This window comes from Antedon mediterranea, chromosome 5 (genome assembly GCF_964355755.1).
Source record: "Antedon mediterranea chromosome 5, ecAntMedi1.1, whole genome shotgun sequence".
In the NCBI taxonomy this organism is placed as follows: domain Eukaryota; kingdom Metazoa; phylum Echinodermata; class Crinoidea; order Comatulida; family Antedonidae; genus Antedon; species Antedon mediterranea.
Window position 1 is genome coordinate 6,513,492 of NC_092674.1, and position 17,245 is coordinate 6,530,736.

At 34.2% G+C, this 17,245-nt stretch overlaps 1 protein-coding gene and 1 pseudogene across 2 annotated transcripts in view; both read right to left on the reverse strand.

Moving 5' to 3' along the window:
* LOC140048790 (uncharacterized) overlaps window positions 1-17,245 on the reverse strand; it is a 71,913-nt gene that overhangs the window by 9,014 nt on the left and 45,654 nt on the right. For both annotated transcript variants that reach the window (XM_072093576.1, XM_072093575.1), the window contains 22 exons: window positions 16,641-16,809; window positions 14,251-14,311; window positions 13,968-14,034; window positions 13,773-13,800; window positions 13,536-13,591; window positions 13,370-13,426; window positions 12,963-13,040; window positions 12,614-12,751; window positions 12,130-12,313; window positions 11,677-11,861; window positions 11,321-11,441; window positions 10,856-10,965; window positions 10,274-10,471; window positions 9,779-9,892; window positions 9,239-9,352; window positions 8,682-8,775; window positions 8,360-8,434; window positions 7,919-7,971; window positions 7,518-7,737; window positions 6,481-6,645; window positions 5,914-6,128; window positions 309-501 (listed from right to left, as the gene is read on the reverse strand). In XM_072093576.1, the coding sequence (XP_071949677.1) occupies window positions 309-501; window positions 5,914-6,128; window positions 6,481-6,645; window positions 7,518-7,737; window positions 7,919-7,971; window positions 8,360-8,434; window positions 8,682-8,775; window positions 9,239-9,352; window positions 9,779-9,892; window positions 10,274-10,471; window positions 10,856-10,965; window positions 11,321-11,441; window positions 11,677-11,861; window positions 12,130-12,313; window positions 12,614-12,751; window positions 12,963-13,040; window positions 13,370-13,426; window positions 13,536-13,591; window positions 13,773-13,800; window positions 13,968-14,034; window positions 14,251-14,311; window positions 16,641-16,809 (2,695 nt within the window). The remainder of the gene's footprint in view (window positions 1-308; window positions 502-5,913; window positions 6,129-6,480; window positions 6,646-7,517; window positions 7,738-7,918; window positions 7,972-8,359; window positions 8,435-8,681; window positions 8,776-9,238; window positions 9,353-9,778; window positions 9,893-10,273; window positions 10,472-10,855; window positions 10,966-11,320; window positions 11,442-11,676; window positions 11,862-12,129; window positions 12,314-12,613; window positions 12,752-12,962; window positions 13,041-13,369; window positions 13,427-13,535; window positions 13,592-13,772; window positions 13,801-13,967; window positions 14,035-14,250; window positions 14,312-16,640; window positions 16,810-17,245) is intronic.
* Window positions 1,369-1,486, reverse strand: LOC140050612 (5S ribosomal RNA; annotated as a pseudogene).

Below are 17,245 nucleotides of genomic sequence, written 5' to 3' on the forward strand. Positions count from 1 at the left end.
AGACAGGATTCCTAAAAAATTATGCTGAATCACTATCTAGTAGGTCTCCTCTATTGCAGTTATTGGAGATGCAAAACGTTTGGTACACCCTTAAACCTCTGTCTACACTACCAAAGTTTATATGACAACAAAATATGCCCATATATAGACACGATGATGTCATAGCACTACCACATTTGGGCATATCACTACCATATTTGGCCAAATCACACTTTTTTTGTCAAACCAGTTTGATAGTGTAGACAGAGCTTTACTGAAAGATATTATAACAATAACACAAGAAAAGTTAATTTATGTAACACACAAACCTTAAGTGAATTTTCGTCACCGAGCAGAAGAACAATTCCATAATCTCTGAGAGCTTTGGGATAATCTTTGACGGTATGATAGCAGACAGCCCTGTTGAAGTAGGCTAAGGAACACCGGTTATCAATCTCCAGGGCCTTGGAGAGGTCTTTGATGGCTAGCTTGTAGGCCATGATGTAGTATTTAAGGGCACCTCTGATAACAAAAAAAACATATGCATTAAAACAATCTCAATAACATGCCAAAGCTTGTTTTTCATTATTTCTTCTACATAATTATCTCGGTTGGTGGTCTTATGGTAGGGTGTCTGCCTATCAACCAAAAGATTGGGTTAGCAACTGTAATAAGTTATTGAATCAGGTGAATTTGTTACAAAATGCAAAAAATCGGCGGCCACCTTTTAATGTCAAATTTTTAAACTTTGCGGTAGTCTTCATAAATAGGTTTAGATAAAAAAAGCAGACACAAAAAAAAACACCTGGTATCATATCATCTCAGGATCTCCATCATTTTGTTATGGAGTCTGGATGATTCCCATAATACTTTCTATCATTTCATTTTTGCTAGCTGACATTCTCTGTAACAATGAAAAAACAGGACGCCATTAATAACAAACTTGTTATTAGCACTGCAATGTCTAGGCAATCGTAACAATAATCGAAGAGCATTGTTGTAACATACCCATAGGGCACTAAGTGCATTGACTGTGATTAGACCACAAAGAAGAGTAATACATACTCATGCAATAAGATTTAAACAGCAAGCATTTAAAACCAACAAAGCATTTAAAACCAACAGAGCATTTATTTACTAAATTCATTTTTATTTTTTAAAATTTTTATTTTATTCAATCGAAACTAACAGCGATAATTACCGCCACTAACAGGTTTGATACAAACAAAGCCAGGTCTGTTTAAAGCACCTTGATTGGTCCTAACATTGACCAAGGGCTTCTCTCGTCCAGTGCCCACCTTGACCAGAAGTCTGAGGCAGATACTAGATGCAGGGGCTGCCATAAGAGTCAGCAGTGCCGATTTCAAATGCCTAACGGGACCCCAGCTCCATATACAGCACCCGTTATTCCCAGATGGTCTCCCATCCAATCTCTAACCAGGCCCAACGTCGCTTAACTTCGGTGATCTGACGAGAACTGGTGTTTCAACGTGGTAAAGCCGTATCAAATTATGTGTATTGGCTCGAATACATATAGATCTGTATTGACGCCTAATGTATAGTAATAACAATTACTTAAAAATTGGTTATTAAATTGTTATTCAGATTGATTAATTAAATTACAAATACCATTTGTTTTATGTTTGGTTATACAAGATACAAGATACAAGATAACTTTATTGTCAAAATTGTTAACAATTTTGAGATATGTTTTGTACCTGAGTAGAATAAATAATACGATGTGATAACTATATAAATAAATACAAATGATACAATTGTGACTATCTTGAAAAGTTTTTGTTAAATAAATTGCATGCTATGTACATTGGTGAAAATCTTAAATGGTTAGTGGATATTTTTTCCTGTCTCAGTCTAACCCTTCCTGATCTACTTATAATGATGTCTGAATGTAATGGGTGTGATGGGTCTTGCATAATTGTGTCAAATTTCTTAAGTATATGAATATATTAAACATTTCCTCTAAAGATTTCACTTCTACACCGATAACTCTGCTGGCCTTGTTTACTAATCTCTGAATTTGACTTTTACTGTTTACATTGATATGAGAAAACCAAACAATAATACAATAAGAAATGATTGATTGAACAACAGAGGAATAAAACATATGAATAAGATGAGAACTAACATTAAACCGTTTCATTTTGTATATAAAGTACATTCTCTTATTAGCCTTGGTACGGAGTTCTTTAGTGTTGCTCTCCCAATTTAGTTTATTATCAATTATTAATCCCAAGTACTTATGACTTTCTACTATTTCACAATTTCATTATCGATTTAAATATTTACATGATTAGTTTTATTTTTCCTTCTAAAATCGACAATAGCCTCTTTAGTTTTTTTGACATTTAGTTCAAGAAAATTTTGTTTACACCAGACTACAAAATGTTCAACATATTATATCTATGTCCATGTAAACTTTATATGTAAGTCTTAATTAATTCACATGGTTTTATTGCTTCTGTTGCAGCAAAGTACAACAACATCAATACTATTATCAGCTATTAAATATCAATATTGTGAGATCAAAGCATTATAAAAAGGAAGGAAGTGGTGTTATAAGGATCCATTGACCAATCCGCCGATATCCCTTAACATCACCCAGACCTATATACAATAAGAAATGGACAATACACAAAATAATTGAAACGAAATACTGCTATGGTAATTAGTAGCTGTATTATGAATTAATTATATGATCCTCGGGCATTTACACTATTGTTGTAATTGTATGTAAAAACATTCAAGATCGATTCTATATCTACACAATTTTCTATTGTGTCAAAGTTCAAATTTTATGGATGAGAAATCTCTTGAACAAAATATTCATTGTCATCAACTACACCCAACAATGCCAAATGTATAGCGGCTGTGAAGTAGGACTGTGGGAAACTTACATCAAGAAAATAAGGTAAGTTGTAAACTTAAATAGTAAGTACAGGATTGCTGATGATTTCAACTATATTTGTTACTGTACCATTTAACAATGGAGGAATCACTCCATGTTTTAACACAATTGAAATTGTTTGCCTAACGTTGTATTTTTACAGATGTCAAGTCAAGAAGTGCAAGGTACTTGTTGCCAAGACCATCTAGACCACACAGTAGAAAGATTTTGTACAACTTGTACTAAAAGTGTATGCAAGAAATGTGTTATGAGTTGTTATAAAGATCATCATGATATTATAAAGATGAATAGTGCCATAGAAGCATTTAACAAACGAGTAACTGAAGTGATCAGGTCAGCTGATGATGTCAAGCAAGAATTAGAAAATACACTTGACTTTATAGTTAAGGACCAATCAGATTTTGATTCACATGTAAACATGATCAGAGAAATTATTAAAACGCATAAAGAAACAATTATTTCTAAGGTTGAAAAGGAAAGCAAAAAACTATTGTTGGATCTTGAAAATGTATGTAAGCAAAAGAATGATGCCATTGACTGTCAAGTGAAAGAGCTAGAGTTACACCAAATGGAAGTGCAAAGTTTGAAGAAGTCAAGTTCAGAAATGATGGACCAGCCAAAACAAACAAAAACACTTGATGATTTCAAGTCGGATATCAATGCCGTCAAACAAAACGTAAAGGAAATGAATTCCAGATATTTATCTTGTGCAAATAATCTCAATCCGAACTTCACATTTAATACAGACCTGAATGATGCTCTCACAAAAGGCCTTGGTGACATCACAAGTATTGATAGTAGGTTCATCATTGACAAAGATAATAGATCCATTACAGTATCAAAGGGACAAACATTTGAAGTGAAAGCAGAAAGTCTGGATAAAAGTGATACATGTAAAGTAGCTGCTACTCTGACAACTCCATCAGGTGAAAAAACTGCCACTGTAGAAGACATGGGAAATGGAGAGTATAGAATAAAGGTAAGATGTGATAAGGAAGGTGATTGGAAGATGGAGATCACTGCTGGAGTAGCACACTTTAAAGGTTCACCAGTGATTATCAAAGTGGAACCACTAGGACTTGTACATACCATTGATAACATAAATTCACACAAGAATGACAAACACAGTGTATCAGATGTAGTGTTAGATTCAGATGGTTGCATATTAGTATCCAGCTTCTGTAACGAGTTGTTGAAATATACCAAATCAGGTGAATTTGTTGCCAATATCAAACTAGCACAAACTACCATGGTTGGTAGAATGCATAACATGGGTAATGGTCACATTATGTACAGTGATGTACTAAGGAAGGTTGTTGTGATGCTTAATGATAAATTTGAAGAGTGCGCTCAATTTGGTGAAGGAATATTAGAATGGCCAAAGGGATTGACAGCAAACAATGAAACACAAGTTTTGTATGTTGTAGATAGTAAAGCTAATTGTGTGTGTAAATTTGATATTGATGATGGTAGCCTGCTGAATAAGATAGTTGTAGAGGATGAAAATGACTTTGATTGCCCAAATGATGTGACTTTAACCAAGAAAGGACATTTACTAGTTACTGAATGGAGTAGAAGTAGAATATGCATGATTAATGCAAATGGTACCTTTATTAAAACACTTGTAAGTGAAGGTGAAGAAGATGGGAAAGTTATCCACCCTCGTGCTGTTGTAACAGACATGAATGAAAACATAATAATATCCAGTGAAAATAAAGTACAATTATTTGACAAAAATTGTGTTTTTTCAAAACGAATTGAAAATATTGATGGATTAAAAACTCCAGTTGGAATCACTGTAATTTCCAACAGACCACAAACAATAGCAGTAGCTGATCAGAAAACTAACAATGTTAAAATATTCAATTACTAAACAGTCTACATGTATATCTATATTCTTTATATGGATTATATTTGAAATCAAAGAACTATTATTATTACTAGCAGGTACTCGTCCAATGGAAGGATACCATGATAAATTAAGTGCATACATGTTATAGAAATGGATGTGTATAGCCTATGGCACGTCATATGAGAGTCTACCTACAAATAGGCAGAGTATTTATATTATAATATCTTGTTTTATATAATAATATCCTGGATTTATAAAGCATTTTATGTTGTGAAACATCTGTAAGCGCTGACCATACAGTAGAAACCGAGGGGGAAAAACTAAACCCAAACCGAAGTATGGGGATACGCCCTGGTCGGTAACCAGGGTTTGGTCTAAATTGAACCCTGGTGAGCACCAGTTGTGGCTCGGTCATCCCAGACGCCTCCTACCCTATAGTAAAGAAACCGAAACTCATAAAGTGAATAGGTTTACTGTATTCTCAAGTTAGGGAAGACAGAAAGGTTGTTTCCCTGTTCACACATCAATATTGTCCTTTGATGTATTATATTTTCATATGTATTTTTTAATAAACAATGGGCGCATGAGATTACTATACCTCCATCCGGTTCAGAATTTATGTTCAAATGTTTAATATATTCTTTTATATTAAAATAGGCCTTCTACTGCTTTTGTGTTTTTTTTTGGTTTGTTTTTGGAATTCAATCTTTCTTCTTATTGTAGAATTGTGAAAAACGAAATTTTAAAATGCTTCTCTTTTACAGCATACTCATCAGCTGTTGGTCAGAATCAAAATGATACGTAGTGTTTTTTGCTTAAAATTTGCACATTGGGTTTATTAATCATTACGATAAGACATTGCCACAATGTAAAGTTTTAATAAATGATGTGAGCATAATAATACCATATATATGAACTTTTTTTTAAACATTTCCAAACTCACAAACCCAGTGTAATATGTTTGCACATTAGTATTTCGATATGAATATAAATTTTCAATAAAAGGTCATATAACAAAGTTAGAAACATTTTACTGTTGTTAGAGGGTTTCTGCTGCTTTTACACATTTCTCAAGAAACTACTCGACTCTACTTCAGATTCCCTTCTTCATATTGGACATAGATCTGTTTATTCTTACAATCATTCTTCCTCTTACCTGTATAAGTAAGCTCTGACACTCCTAGGCTGCAGTTGTAAGGCTTCATTACAATTTACAATTGCTTTACTGTAGCGTCCCTTCATGCCATAATATGCTGCCCTGCTAAGGAATGCTTGGTACAGCTTAGGATTCAGAGCTAAGGCACGATTGAAGTCCAAGATTCCTTTTGACTGCTTCAGCTTTGTCCGAGTTAATCCTCTTTGGAAGAAAGCCTGTAAATATCAATAATAGGATTACTATGAATATATAACAAATTCCAAAATGAGTAACTTTAATTTGTGTATCAAGAATGTGGCTAGGAATGTTACAGGGACTTCTATTCCCCCAAAAATGGGGTAAATAGGGGAAAAACTCAAGATCCGATTGCTTTAGGCCTAGACTATATGAAATTGGCCTGCTCAACAAATTGTCAGTTAGTTAGGCCTGTACTAGTAAATTTGTTGCTGTTTTTTAGTTTGAAAAGGGGACGTTGAAGGGGTTCGTTCAAATCATACTGGCTACGGACCTGTATGTATTTTAAGCATCATATTTATCTTGCATTAAAATAAATACAAATCAACATACCTCTGGATACTCTGGGTCAATCTTAATAGCACTATTAAATGCTTCATAAGCTTTAAGGTGATTGGGTATTTCAGTTTGGCACTGACCAATCAGGAAGTAGACTTCAGCTGCTTCAGGTGGGTACACTTGCTTGTCAATCAACCACGGTTTTTGTGGATGACACATCTACAAGAAAGATACAGTAATTTGTAAATGGATAAAGAGCTACTGTACTGTTTTGCATATAAATAATATCTATATTATAAGATAGAGAGTTAGCATGTTTGTTCTTTTGTACTATTTTTGCCATACTGATGAATTAAATATGACGGATTGGTCATAGAAGGTTTTAAAACTTGGAAAACTGGAGCAGATATCTTTCCTAGTTGGATATAAAAAATAAAATACAAAACTTGCAATAATATCTCTATACATTAGAACAACTCCTTTTAGACACTTTTCCTTGAAACAAACAACGGACATTAGAGAGGTTTCGCAATCTTACGAATACGATAACGAAAACGGATACGTCACGCACACGTATTCGTTTTCGTAAGCCATAAAAAAACCTGTTTCGCATGGCAACGAAATATTGAGGCGCGTCCAAAATATGACTGCGGTAAATTTGAGCGAAGCGCAGGTATGTGTTGCTTGGTGCTTGGCTGCCTAGGCCTAGCGTAACATCAAAGCGAGTGAGGACTTTAAAAACTGCTATTTATCAAAATTGACTTGGCATTTTAGTAAATTACTTTAGTAAATTACTTTCAATAAATCTATAATTATATTATAATCATCAATCATTCCTAATTCAAATGCAAAATGTGCAAAATAGATCAAAAACTATACTCATTTTGTAGTTACAAATATGAAATGGGGATCAGCTCAAAAGTTTCACAAATGTATGATGTATCCGTTTTCGTTATCGTATTCGTAAGGTTGCGAAACCTCACTAATATTATATATTTTTACCAATACAGCCAACCCCTATTCAAAGACACCCCAATGACGAGAACACAAAGGTGAACCCTTATTAGGTGATTTACTACACTAGTATTTACCATTAACTCCAATGCTTTTTCTAGGCTCTCTACAGCCTGTGAGAACTTTTTAGCCTTCATCTGTGTCTTGCCCAGTAGGATAAACAGAGGAGCAGCTGGCTTCAGTCTCGCTGCTGTAGACAGTGTCTCTATAGCCTTGTTGTAATTGTGAAGAAATGACTGAACGGCTGCTTGCTGTGTTGGGGACTGGCCTAGCCCATGACTCAGTTCAGCTGCATGTCTAAAAACAAATTAAGCCGGTATAAGAGGTTGTAGACTAGTTGTTAGACACATCCTCAAAGAAGTTGTGAGAACTAAACTAGTTTTAAATAGTGCTTATTATTTATTTTTATATAATTTCAAAATATCTTTCTACTCAATTTATATGAATAAAATTAATAATTAAAAAAGCAGTAACTTACTGTACACAAAAACTGGCCAGTTCAAAGTTCTTCATCTCAAGTAGAATTTCACCCTTTGAAAACAGACCAAAATGAAGGTCAATAGTATATATCAAGTAAAGTCAAGTCAAGTATCATTTATTATCATTTGTTTTAAGAAAAAACATAGAAATTCTGTTTGCTCTGTTGGCGGAGCACAATATCCAACGGACACAACACAAACTCAAAACAAAAACATTACAAAAAAATGTCTACATGTTTAAGGCTCTAATAGCTCCTCACACACAAAGTGAGGGTCTAAGGTTATTAGAAAACCCAACTACAGCGCTCAATTATGAGATGCATAATGTAGGCAACCTCAACTCATATACGCCATCTCTGCACAATGCAGTACTACAGTAAAATATTATCAAAATTATCAATTATTATTAGATACTATGTATGTTATTTTTCTTCTCTTACCCTGTACATATAGTAGTGGTGCTGGTCTGGTCGGAGATGAATTGCTTTGGTGTAGTCCAGTAGAGCATGTTTTAACTAAAACCAAAAAAATAAAATAAGTTGTTTTGAAAATTAAATAATTATCCTTGTTTATTTAACATATGCCCAAAATATTTATAGTATGATTGTATTGTATGGTTAGTGAAAAAAAATGAAAAAGTTGAAGAATAGTCTGAAATATAAACATTAATTTCTAACCATTTCTAAATATTGATTCACTAAACCATAACATTACCAGTAAAAATTTGCTTTTGCCTAAAAAAATATCAAAATATTTACATACCTCATGAATGCGCTGGTATGCCACAGCTCTACATACAAGGGCCCTGACATAGGTCGGGTCAACCTTAATAGCATTGGTAAACTTCTGTAAAGCCCTTTGAAAGAACAAATACATTAAAGAGGGTGTCCCCTGAATAGGGGCTGCAGTGTTAAAACATATCGTTCCTCTCATTAATTTCTAAAGAAAGTCAAAAGGAGAAGTTTTACTGAATGTATATATATAACAGTAGAATCCTTTATTTGGGAAAATCCTAAAATTCCTACCCCTATAAGGAGACACTTTCTTATAAAACCTCTGACCAACCCCTTTTCAGGGGACACCTCATTATAAGAACACTTGTGTCCCAAAGGTGTCCCCTTAATAGGGTTCTACTGATATTATCATACACAAATTATTCAAATAGAGATGCAAGCCAAGATGCTGAGTTATACACTCAATAAACTAAAATAATATGTGTATTTTGGGAGTATGTCTGTGTATGTAGGTACAGTAATGGGAAAGTTAACAATATACAGCACTTAATTCTAAGTTTGAAAACTGTAATCTCAATCTCTTACTTGTAATAGTTATTTAACTTATTCATGTAGATGAGACCCAAGTTGACGTGAGCAGCGGCCATGTTGCGATCCAACTTCAGTACACTCTCAAAGTCAGTCATCGCATCTTCACATCTGAAATAAGATTGGAATTTCTTATGCTTTATATTTCAATAAATTATTTCAATAAAAAAAAACTTCTGCTATAAGGTCATCCCAACAATCTTGACCAAAAAACAACTATTTTTATTATTATTATTTTTTTATGACAGTTTGGAGACAAGTTGTCTGGAGAAGCCAAGTAGCCACATAGCTGTTAAGGCTAGTAACTGATAAAGCAGTCTCTCCCTTAAATAATCACAGACAAACATATACAAGATGTTCTACACAAATATATTTTTAGTAGTTGAGTTGTTTTGTCTCAAAATGTTGCCATTTGACAGGATTTGGACTTAGGACCCTGGGATTGGTAGCCGAGCATCTAAACCATCAAGCTACAACTCCATTCTCTATCACCGTCAATATTACCACTACACACATCTGGAGGATAACTCCACTTACCTGTTAAGTTCCATGTACAGGATTCCTCTATGCATGTAGGCCATGATGTTGTCAGCAGAATCATCCAGAAGAAGAGATACGCTCAGATCATTCAATGCTTTCATTGGAAGACATCTAAAACAAAAATGAATATTTGTTACAACAGAGACCTCTCTTTCTTTCTTTTTCCTTTCACATAAAGTTTGATAGTGTAGACATAACTTTATTAGCACTATGGAGTTTCTGTCTACACTCTCAAACTTTATGTGACAAAAAAAAGGTGATGTGCCCATATATGGACATGATGATGTCATATCACTACCATATTCGGACACACTTTTTTTGTCAAACTAATTTGATAGTGTAGACAGAGCTTTAGTTTCATTTGAAGTTAAATGAGAGTAGTAGAAACAGTGGTGAGTTACAACTAAGTCAGGATTAAACCCTGTACCTTGAAATTCGAAGGCAAACATGTTAACTACCAAGCTACAGCTTCACTACAATACAATCACTTGCCTTCTAAGAATACACCCTCTATAGAAGAATGGAGCACTGCACTGGGGATCTAGATGGATCGCTGCGGACAGGTCTTCTACAGCGTTGCTGAACCTGCCTTGCTTAGCGTAGGCCCGCCCTCTATACAACCTTGCTAGAGCACTATTAGGCTCCTGTGCTAACATGTCGGTAAAATCTTTAATAGCTGCCATCCAATTTCTATAAACAAAAAATGTCACAGTACAATAATATAAGATAAGATTACAAAAATCAGTAGTACAACAGATTAAACATAAATGATAATACAATATAAATATGGTTTTAAAATTTCAGCAACATAACAAAATAAAATACTACATTTTGTTATAATAATTATATCCAAATTTGGTGCGGCAACATTTTTAAAAATTATACATTTTTGGTATCTTTAATTTTTTTTAAAGCCAACAAACTTCACCAACATTTCATAACACGAACTCTTGTATAAAGCTCTGTCTACGCAAAATGTGATGTGGCCTTACATAGACATGATGATGTCATATCACTACCATATTTGGGCATATCAAACTTTTTTAGACAGAGCTTAAACTAAACTAGCCTTACTTGTTGACATTAAACTGGTATTCTCCACGTTTTAAGACCGCATCCGTCTTTGAAGGCATCAATCGACTGACTTCCCGATAGTCTTCTAGTGCTAACAACATATCACCTCTCTGAAGGGGATGGAATAGATGATAAATAACATTCTACTTCATAGATGTATCAACTGTACAACTAGAGTTTCAACTCTAATATAATAACAGTTAAAAAGGAAAGAGATATCATCCAACCAAAATAACTGTACTCTATTTCTATGTTCTGACTTTTGGTTTGATAAGGTTTTCAATTTCATAATGTTTTAAATAACTTTATATTAATTAATATTAATATGGCAGCCATTTTGAAGAGTTCTTACTTGTTGTTGCTAAGACTCACTAAATATAATACTTCTACAGACATAAATTGTCATGGTAGTTTTGGAATTTAAATTTAATTTAATAATTGTGTGTTGAGCTAGGCCCTACAAACCTGTTCATACATCTGAGCCCTCTTGTAGTAGGCTTCATGGTCATCAGGGTCCAGCTTAATAGTCTGACTAAAGTTCATAATGGCCATCGTCAATTCACCCATCTCGCAAAATATCTCAGCTCTGAAAAAAAAAGTAATTGTTTCAGTGACGTAATGCACAGGGGGCAGAGGCTCCTGGTTCAGCACTCCAACGCTGGGTAGTTGCACTGAACTGATCATGCTCATAGCTGTTAGCCACTGGATTGTTTCCATTAATCTCTATGATCATTTTTATGCATGTTGTGTTGAGAAGCGGTACAGATAAAAGTTATTTAAACTCGGTCTCGACCATTAAAAGACTTTAAAATGTGCTATACCTTGATTTGTATGCTCCAATGTGGTCTTTGTTCATCTTTAAGATGATGTTTAGATCTTCCAGAGCTTTGGTTGGCTTCTTTCTCAGTAGGTAAAGAAGGTGACGATGCCAGTAAGCGTCCATTAGCTGTGGTTCAAGCTCAATAGCTTGGTTCAAATCCTGCCATGATAGTTTTAGGTCACCAAGCTGAAAATGCAAAAAATGATAATATAGGCAACTTTCTTAAGCTCTGTCTACACTATCAAAGTAGTTGGACAAAAACATGTAATGTGCCCTATATGACACTATATCACTACAATATTTGGGCATATCACTACCATATTTGGGCATATCACACTTTTTTTGTCAAACTAGTTTGATAGTGTAGACAGAGCTTAGCAAAACACCAACATAACTGGAATTCAGAGGTTTTTGGAAGTTCTGCGACTTCTTCATGAATGAGATAATTATCTACCTTTCTGTAAATGGCTCCTCTTCTACAGAGATCAAATGGTGATGGATTGTCTGCCATATCAATGATCTCACAGAGTCTCTGAGCTTCCTCCATCAAGTCTTCTATAGCAACAGCATCTATATCTGGTAAGGGATTGATGGTATCAACAACATAACTAGAAGCACCACTGGCTATAGATGTTTTTCTAACAAAATAAAAACAAAATAAATAAATGAAAGCACTGAAGTAATCATTGAAGTGATTTTCTTGAATTTCAATATGCATGTTCTGTAGTATAAGTATATACTTATTTACACCAAAATATTCAGAATTATAACTTGAAATGTGTAGGTGCTATCGTGCTAACAAACAAAATAAACTATACTCTGCAAAATTATATTTTGCATGTAAAATATCTACATGAATTGATGTAGATTTTTCTAACATACTTTCACATAAGTTTCACAAATTTAAAAAATAAATTCATTTGGACTCAAAAACTTACTTATTGATATCTGGTTCTTTGGTATCAACACTGGAGAAGGTTGATTCTTCATCACTGTCAACTTCTGTTGGTGGAAACACCTCATCGAACCAGTCATTCCAAATGTCTCTAGCCCATTCTCGTACATCAACATCAGGGCTATAAAGAAAAACAAAATGATAATATATATTTACTTCTGTGTTGAACTGTATTCTTTACTTGGAAGGCTTAAAAAAAAACAAATTAAGAGGACACCTTTTATGCTCATTGTTGTTTGTTTCATGGCAAAGTGTCTCTTTATTAACAAAAACAAAATGATAATACATTTTTAGAGGACACCTTCCGGAGTCAATAAAATGTTATATCTTACCCAGCTTTGTTGTTCACCATATACTCATCGAAATTCAAGCCGCTGGGAAGACTATTTCTTCTCTGGGATTTAACAGACCTAGAAATAGAAATGGGTTTAATAAATATATTTGAAATAAAAGTAAAAAATGTATCAATTTGGTATAAAAATATAAAAAAAACAAACATCTTTCCACATATTATTAAGTCCAAATTAATTTAGAGATCAGTGGCCGTATTTACCAATCACACTTAAGTGAGATATTTCCCTTGAATATAAAGATTTCACTTAAGTCAATAAATAAGTATTTCCCTTAAATTGTATTCAATAGGAGATTTTTTTAATTTTAAGGGTAAGTGTTTCCCTTAGCCTAAATGTGAATGATGAATACGGCCACTGGCTTACGGCAGTGTTGGTACAGTACTTACGGAGGAACTCTGAACTCGTACTCTAGCGGAAACTTGAACATTGGAATGCTTTCTGACCTATATAATAGAATCATATTAATATTATATAAAACTGTCGTATAAACAGATTTATTTCTTTGTTTTGCTATAATTATGAAGAATGTAGAGTGCATACAAAGAAACCTACCGATGTAATTGTGTTGGATACTGATTTAAAAACCTTTGAATATCTTCAAGTCGTTTCTGTGAAAAAAAATCAAATTGAAATTGATAAAGTATACTGTACTTTAAAAATCGGTGCATTTAGCTACTATAGTAACTGTACATTGTAATGATGTTCATCAGAAAGGGAGTGCAAGATCATCAAAGCGTAAAAAATGACCTTGATGGAAGAGAAGTACAGTATGTGAATCAGTGTACTTACAGGATCAACTATTTTCTTGGCCTTCTTTCTGTAAAACAAAATGGTTTTAAACTCTATCATTATAAATAGTTTAGGAATAATTGTTATCACTTAATACTAGTGAGTTCAACAGTAATTTCTAATCTTTGGGACCATCAGACAAATCGTTAAATTCAAGCAAGCTATGATAAAAATATTATATGATTTTTATCTAACCTTTTTGGATAAAGAATGTACTTCAAACCTGCTGCTCTTGCTTGTTGTGCAGGAGTTTCCTCTGAAACTAAAACACGAATTATTTTCGTCTGCTACATTTATAGTCAGCATACAATATGTATTTATCAATTAGTTTGGAAGTTTGAAAGTGTGCATGGCTAGGAAATGTTTAATAGCCTCATTAATACAGATGTCATATTTCATGAATATCAAAATACAGGTAGGTATGGAAAAGAAGACTAATGACAGGACTGTGTTAACCAATAAGATATTGTTTTGATACCTTTAATTGAGGTCTGTAACACATCTTCTGAAACAGATTCTATTCTACTGCTATCAAGCATCTGAAATTTAAAAACAAAAATTTGTCTACAGCAATGATATGAGTTGTATATATACAGTATGTTTATTAGAAAAAATTGGAAATTTTATTCTGTGCCAAAATGTTTAAATGGACAAACTAACTCTCTACCCTTTTTAAACCTACCATTACAATACTTCTTCAATCTCTAATCTTCCCCCAAGTACAGTAGAACACACAGCACAGCTTTATATGAGGACAGGAATCTTGTGAAACTAACAAGAGGTTAATGTTTTAACACATACAGTATCTATTCAGGGGACACACCTATATGAGGACAGGAATCTTGTGAAACTAACAAGAGGTTTATGTTTTAACACATACAGTCTCTATTCAGGGGACACACCTATATGAGGACAGGAATCTTGTGAAACTAACAAGAGGTTAATGTTTTAACACATACAGTCTCTATTCAGGGGACACACCTATATGAGGACAGGAATCTTGTGAAACTAACAAGAGGTTTATGTTTTAACACATACAGTATCTATTCAGGGGACACACCTATTCAGGGGACACCCTTATATGAGGACAGTTTCTCCTTGTGAAACCAACAAGAAATTTATGTTTTAACACATACAGTCTCTATTCAGGGGACACACCTATATGAGGACAGGAATCTTGTCAAACTAACAAGAGGTTAATGTTTTAACACATACAGTCTCTATTCAGGGGACACACCTATATGAGGACAGGAATCTTGTCAAACTAACAAGAGGTTAATGTTTTACCACATACAGTCTCTATTCAGGGGACACACCTATATGAGGACAGGAATCTTGTCAAACTAACAAGAAATTTATGTTTTAACACATACAGTCTCTATTCAGGGGACACACCTATTCAGGGGACACCCTTATATGAGGACAGTTTCTCCTTGTGAAACCAACAAGAAATTTATGTTTTAACACATACAGTCTCTATTCAGGGGACACACCTATTCAGGGGACACCCTTATATGAGGGCAGTTTCTCCTTGTGAAACAAGAGGTTAATGTTTTAACACATACAGTCTCTATTCAGGGGACACACCTATTCAGGGGACACCCTTATATGAGGACAGTTTCTCCTTGTGAAACAAACAAGAAATTTATGTTTTAACACATACAGTCTCTATTCAGGGGACACACCTATATGAGGACAGGAATCTTGTGAAACTAACAAGAGGTTAATGTTTTAACACATACAGTCTCTATTCAGGGGACACACCTATTCAGGGGACACCCTTATATGAGGACAGTTTCTCTTCATGAAACAAACAAGAGGTTAATGTTTTAACACATACAGTCTCTATTCAGGGGACACACCTATTCAGGGGACACCCTTATATGAGGGCAGTTTCTCTTCATGAAACAAACAAGAGGTTAATGTTTTAACACATACAGTCTCTATTCAGGGGACACACCTATTCAGGGGACACCCTTATATGAGGGCAGTTTCTCTTCATGAAACAAACAAGAGGTTAATGTTTTAACACATACAGTCTCTATTCAGGGGACACACCTATTCAGGGGACACCCTTATATGAGGGCAGTTTCTCCTTGTGAAACAAGAGGTTAATGTTTTAACACATACAGTCTCTATTCAGGGGACACACCTATTCAGGGGACACCCTTATATGAGGACAGTTTCTCCTTGTGAAACAAACAAGAAATTTATGTTTTAACACATACAGTCTCTATTCAGGGGACACACCTATATGAGGACAGGAATCTTGTGAAACTAACAAGAGGTTAATGTTTTAACACATACAGTCTCTATTCAGGGGACACACCTATTCAGGGGACACCCTTATATGAGGACAGTTTCTCTTCATGAAACAAACAAGAGGTTAATAATTTAACACATACAGTCTCTATTCAGGGGACACACCTATTCAGGGGACACCCTTATATGAGGGCAGTTTCTCTTCATGAAACAAACAAGAGGTTAATGTTTTAACACATACAGTCTCTATTCAGGGGACACACCTATTCAGGGGACACCCTTATATGAGGGCAGTTTCTCTTCATGAAACAAACAAGAGGTTAATGTTTTAACACATACAGTCTCTATTCAGGGGACACACCTATTCAGGGGACACCCTTATATGAGGCCAGTTTCTCCTTGTGAAACAAACAAGAAATTTATGTTTTAACACATACAGCACAGCCTCTATTCAGGGGACACACCTATATAGGACATACCTATTCTGGAGATCACCTATATGAAGACATTTTCTTGTGAAACAACAAGAGGTTTATGTTTTAACACATCAGCTTCTATTCAGGGGACACCCATCCAAAAGAAACTCAACTGTGTTCAGTAACTTACAGATTCTCGCTCAATATCATCAATAGATATATTATCATGCTCAAAGCCTGCCTTCTTAGTCTCGTCTATCTGCTGTTTTTGGTATTCCATTTCTTTCATACATGTCTCAAAATCGGTTGGAACAGCGATACTCATCTCATCTGTTAAATCTGGAGCTGAATTTGATCTTCTGTCATTGATAAAAAAAAAAATTTTTAAATAAATTTCAAAAAATCTATTAAAGATGTATTATCAACCAAAAACATGAAAAAATGAAGAATAATATAATCAGATTCTGAATAGGCCATTTTGTAGTTTTATGTTAATCCCTTCTTATGAAAAAAACAAACAAGTTTTCACTTAAAAAATGACAAACAAATAGTGAAATTCAACCAGTTATTACAGTTTTTCAGGTAAATAATTCAATCCAATTTTTGGTGAAAGTGAATAACTATTTATGGAACAATACATCTTTAAAGGGACATAATCTTTGGGGAGTAGGAGTATACAAAAGGTATGCAATGAATAATGAAAGCCCTGTGGCCATTTTAGTTGGTTACAATATTTGAAAAGAACAGTTTTGTAATATTTAAAGAGTAATCTACCACTGAACACTATGTGTGTAT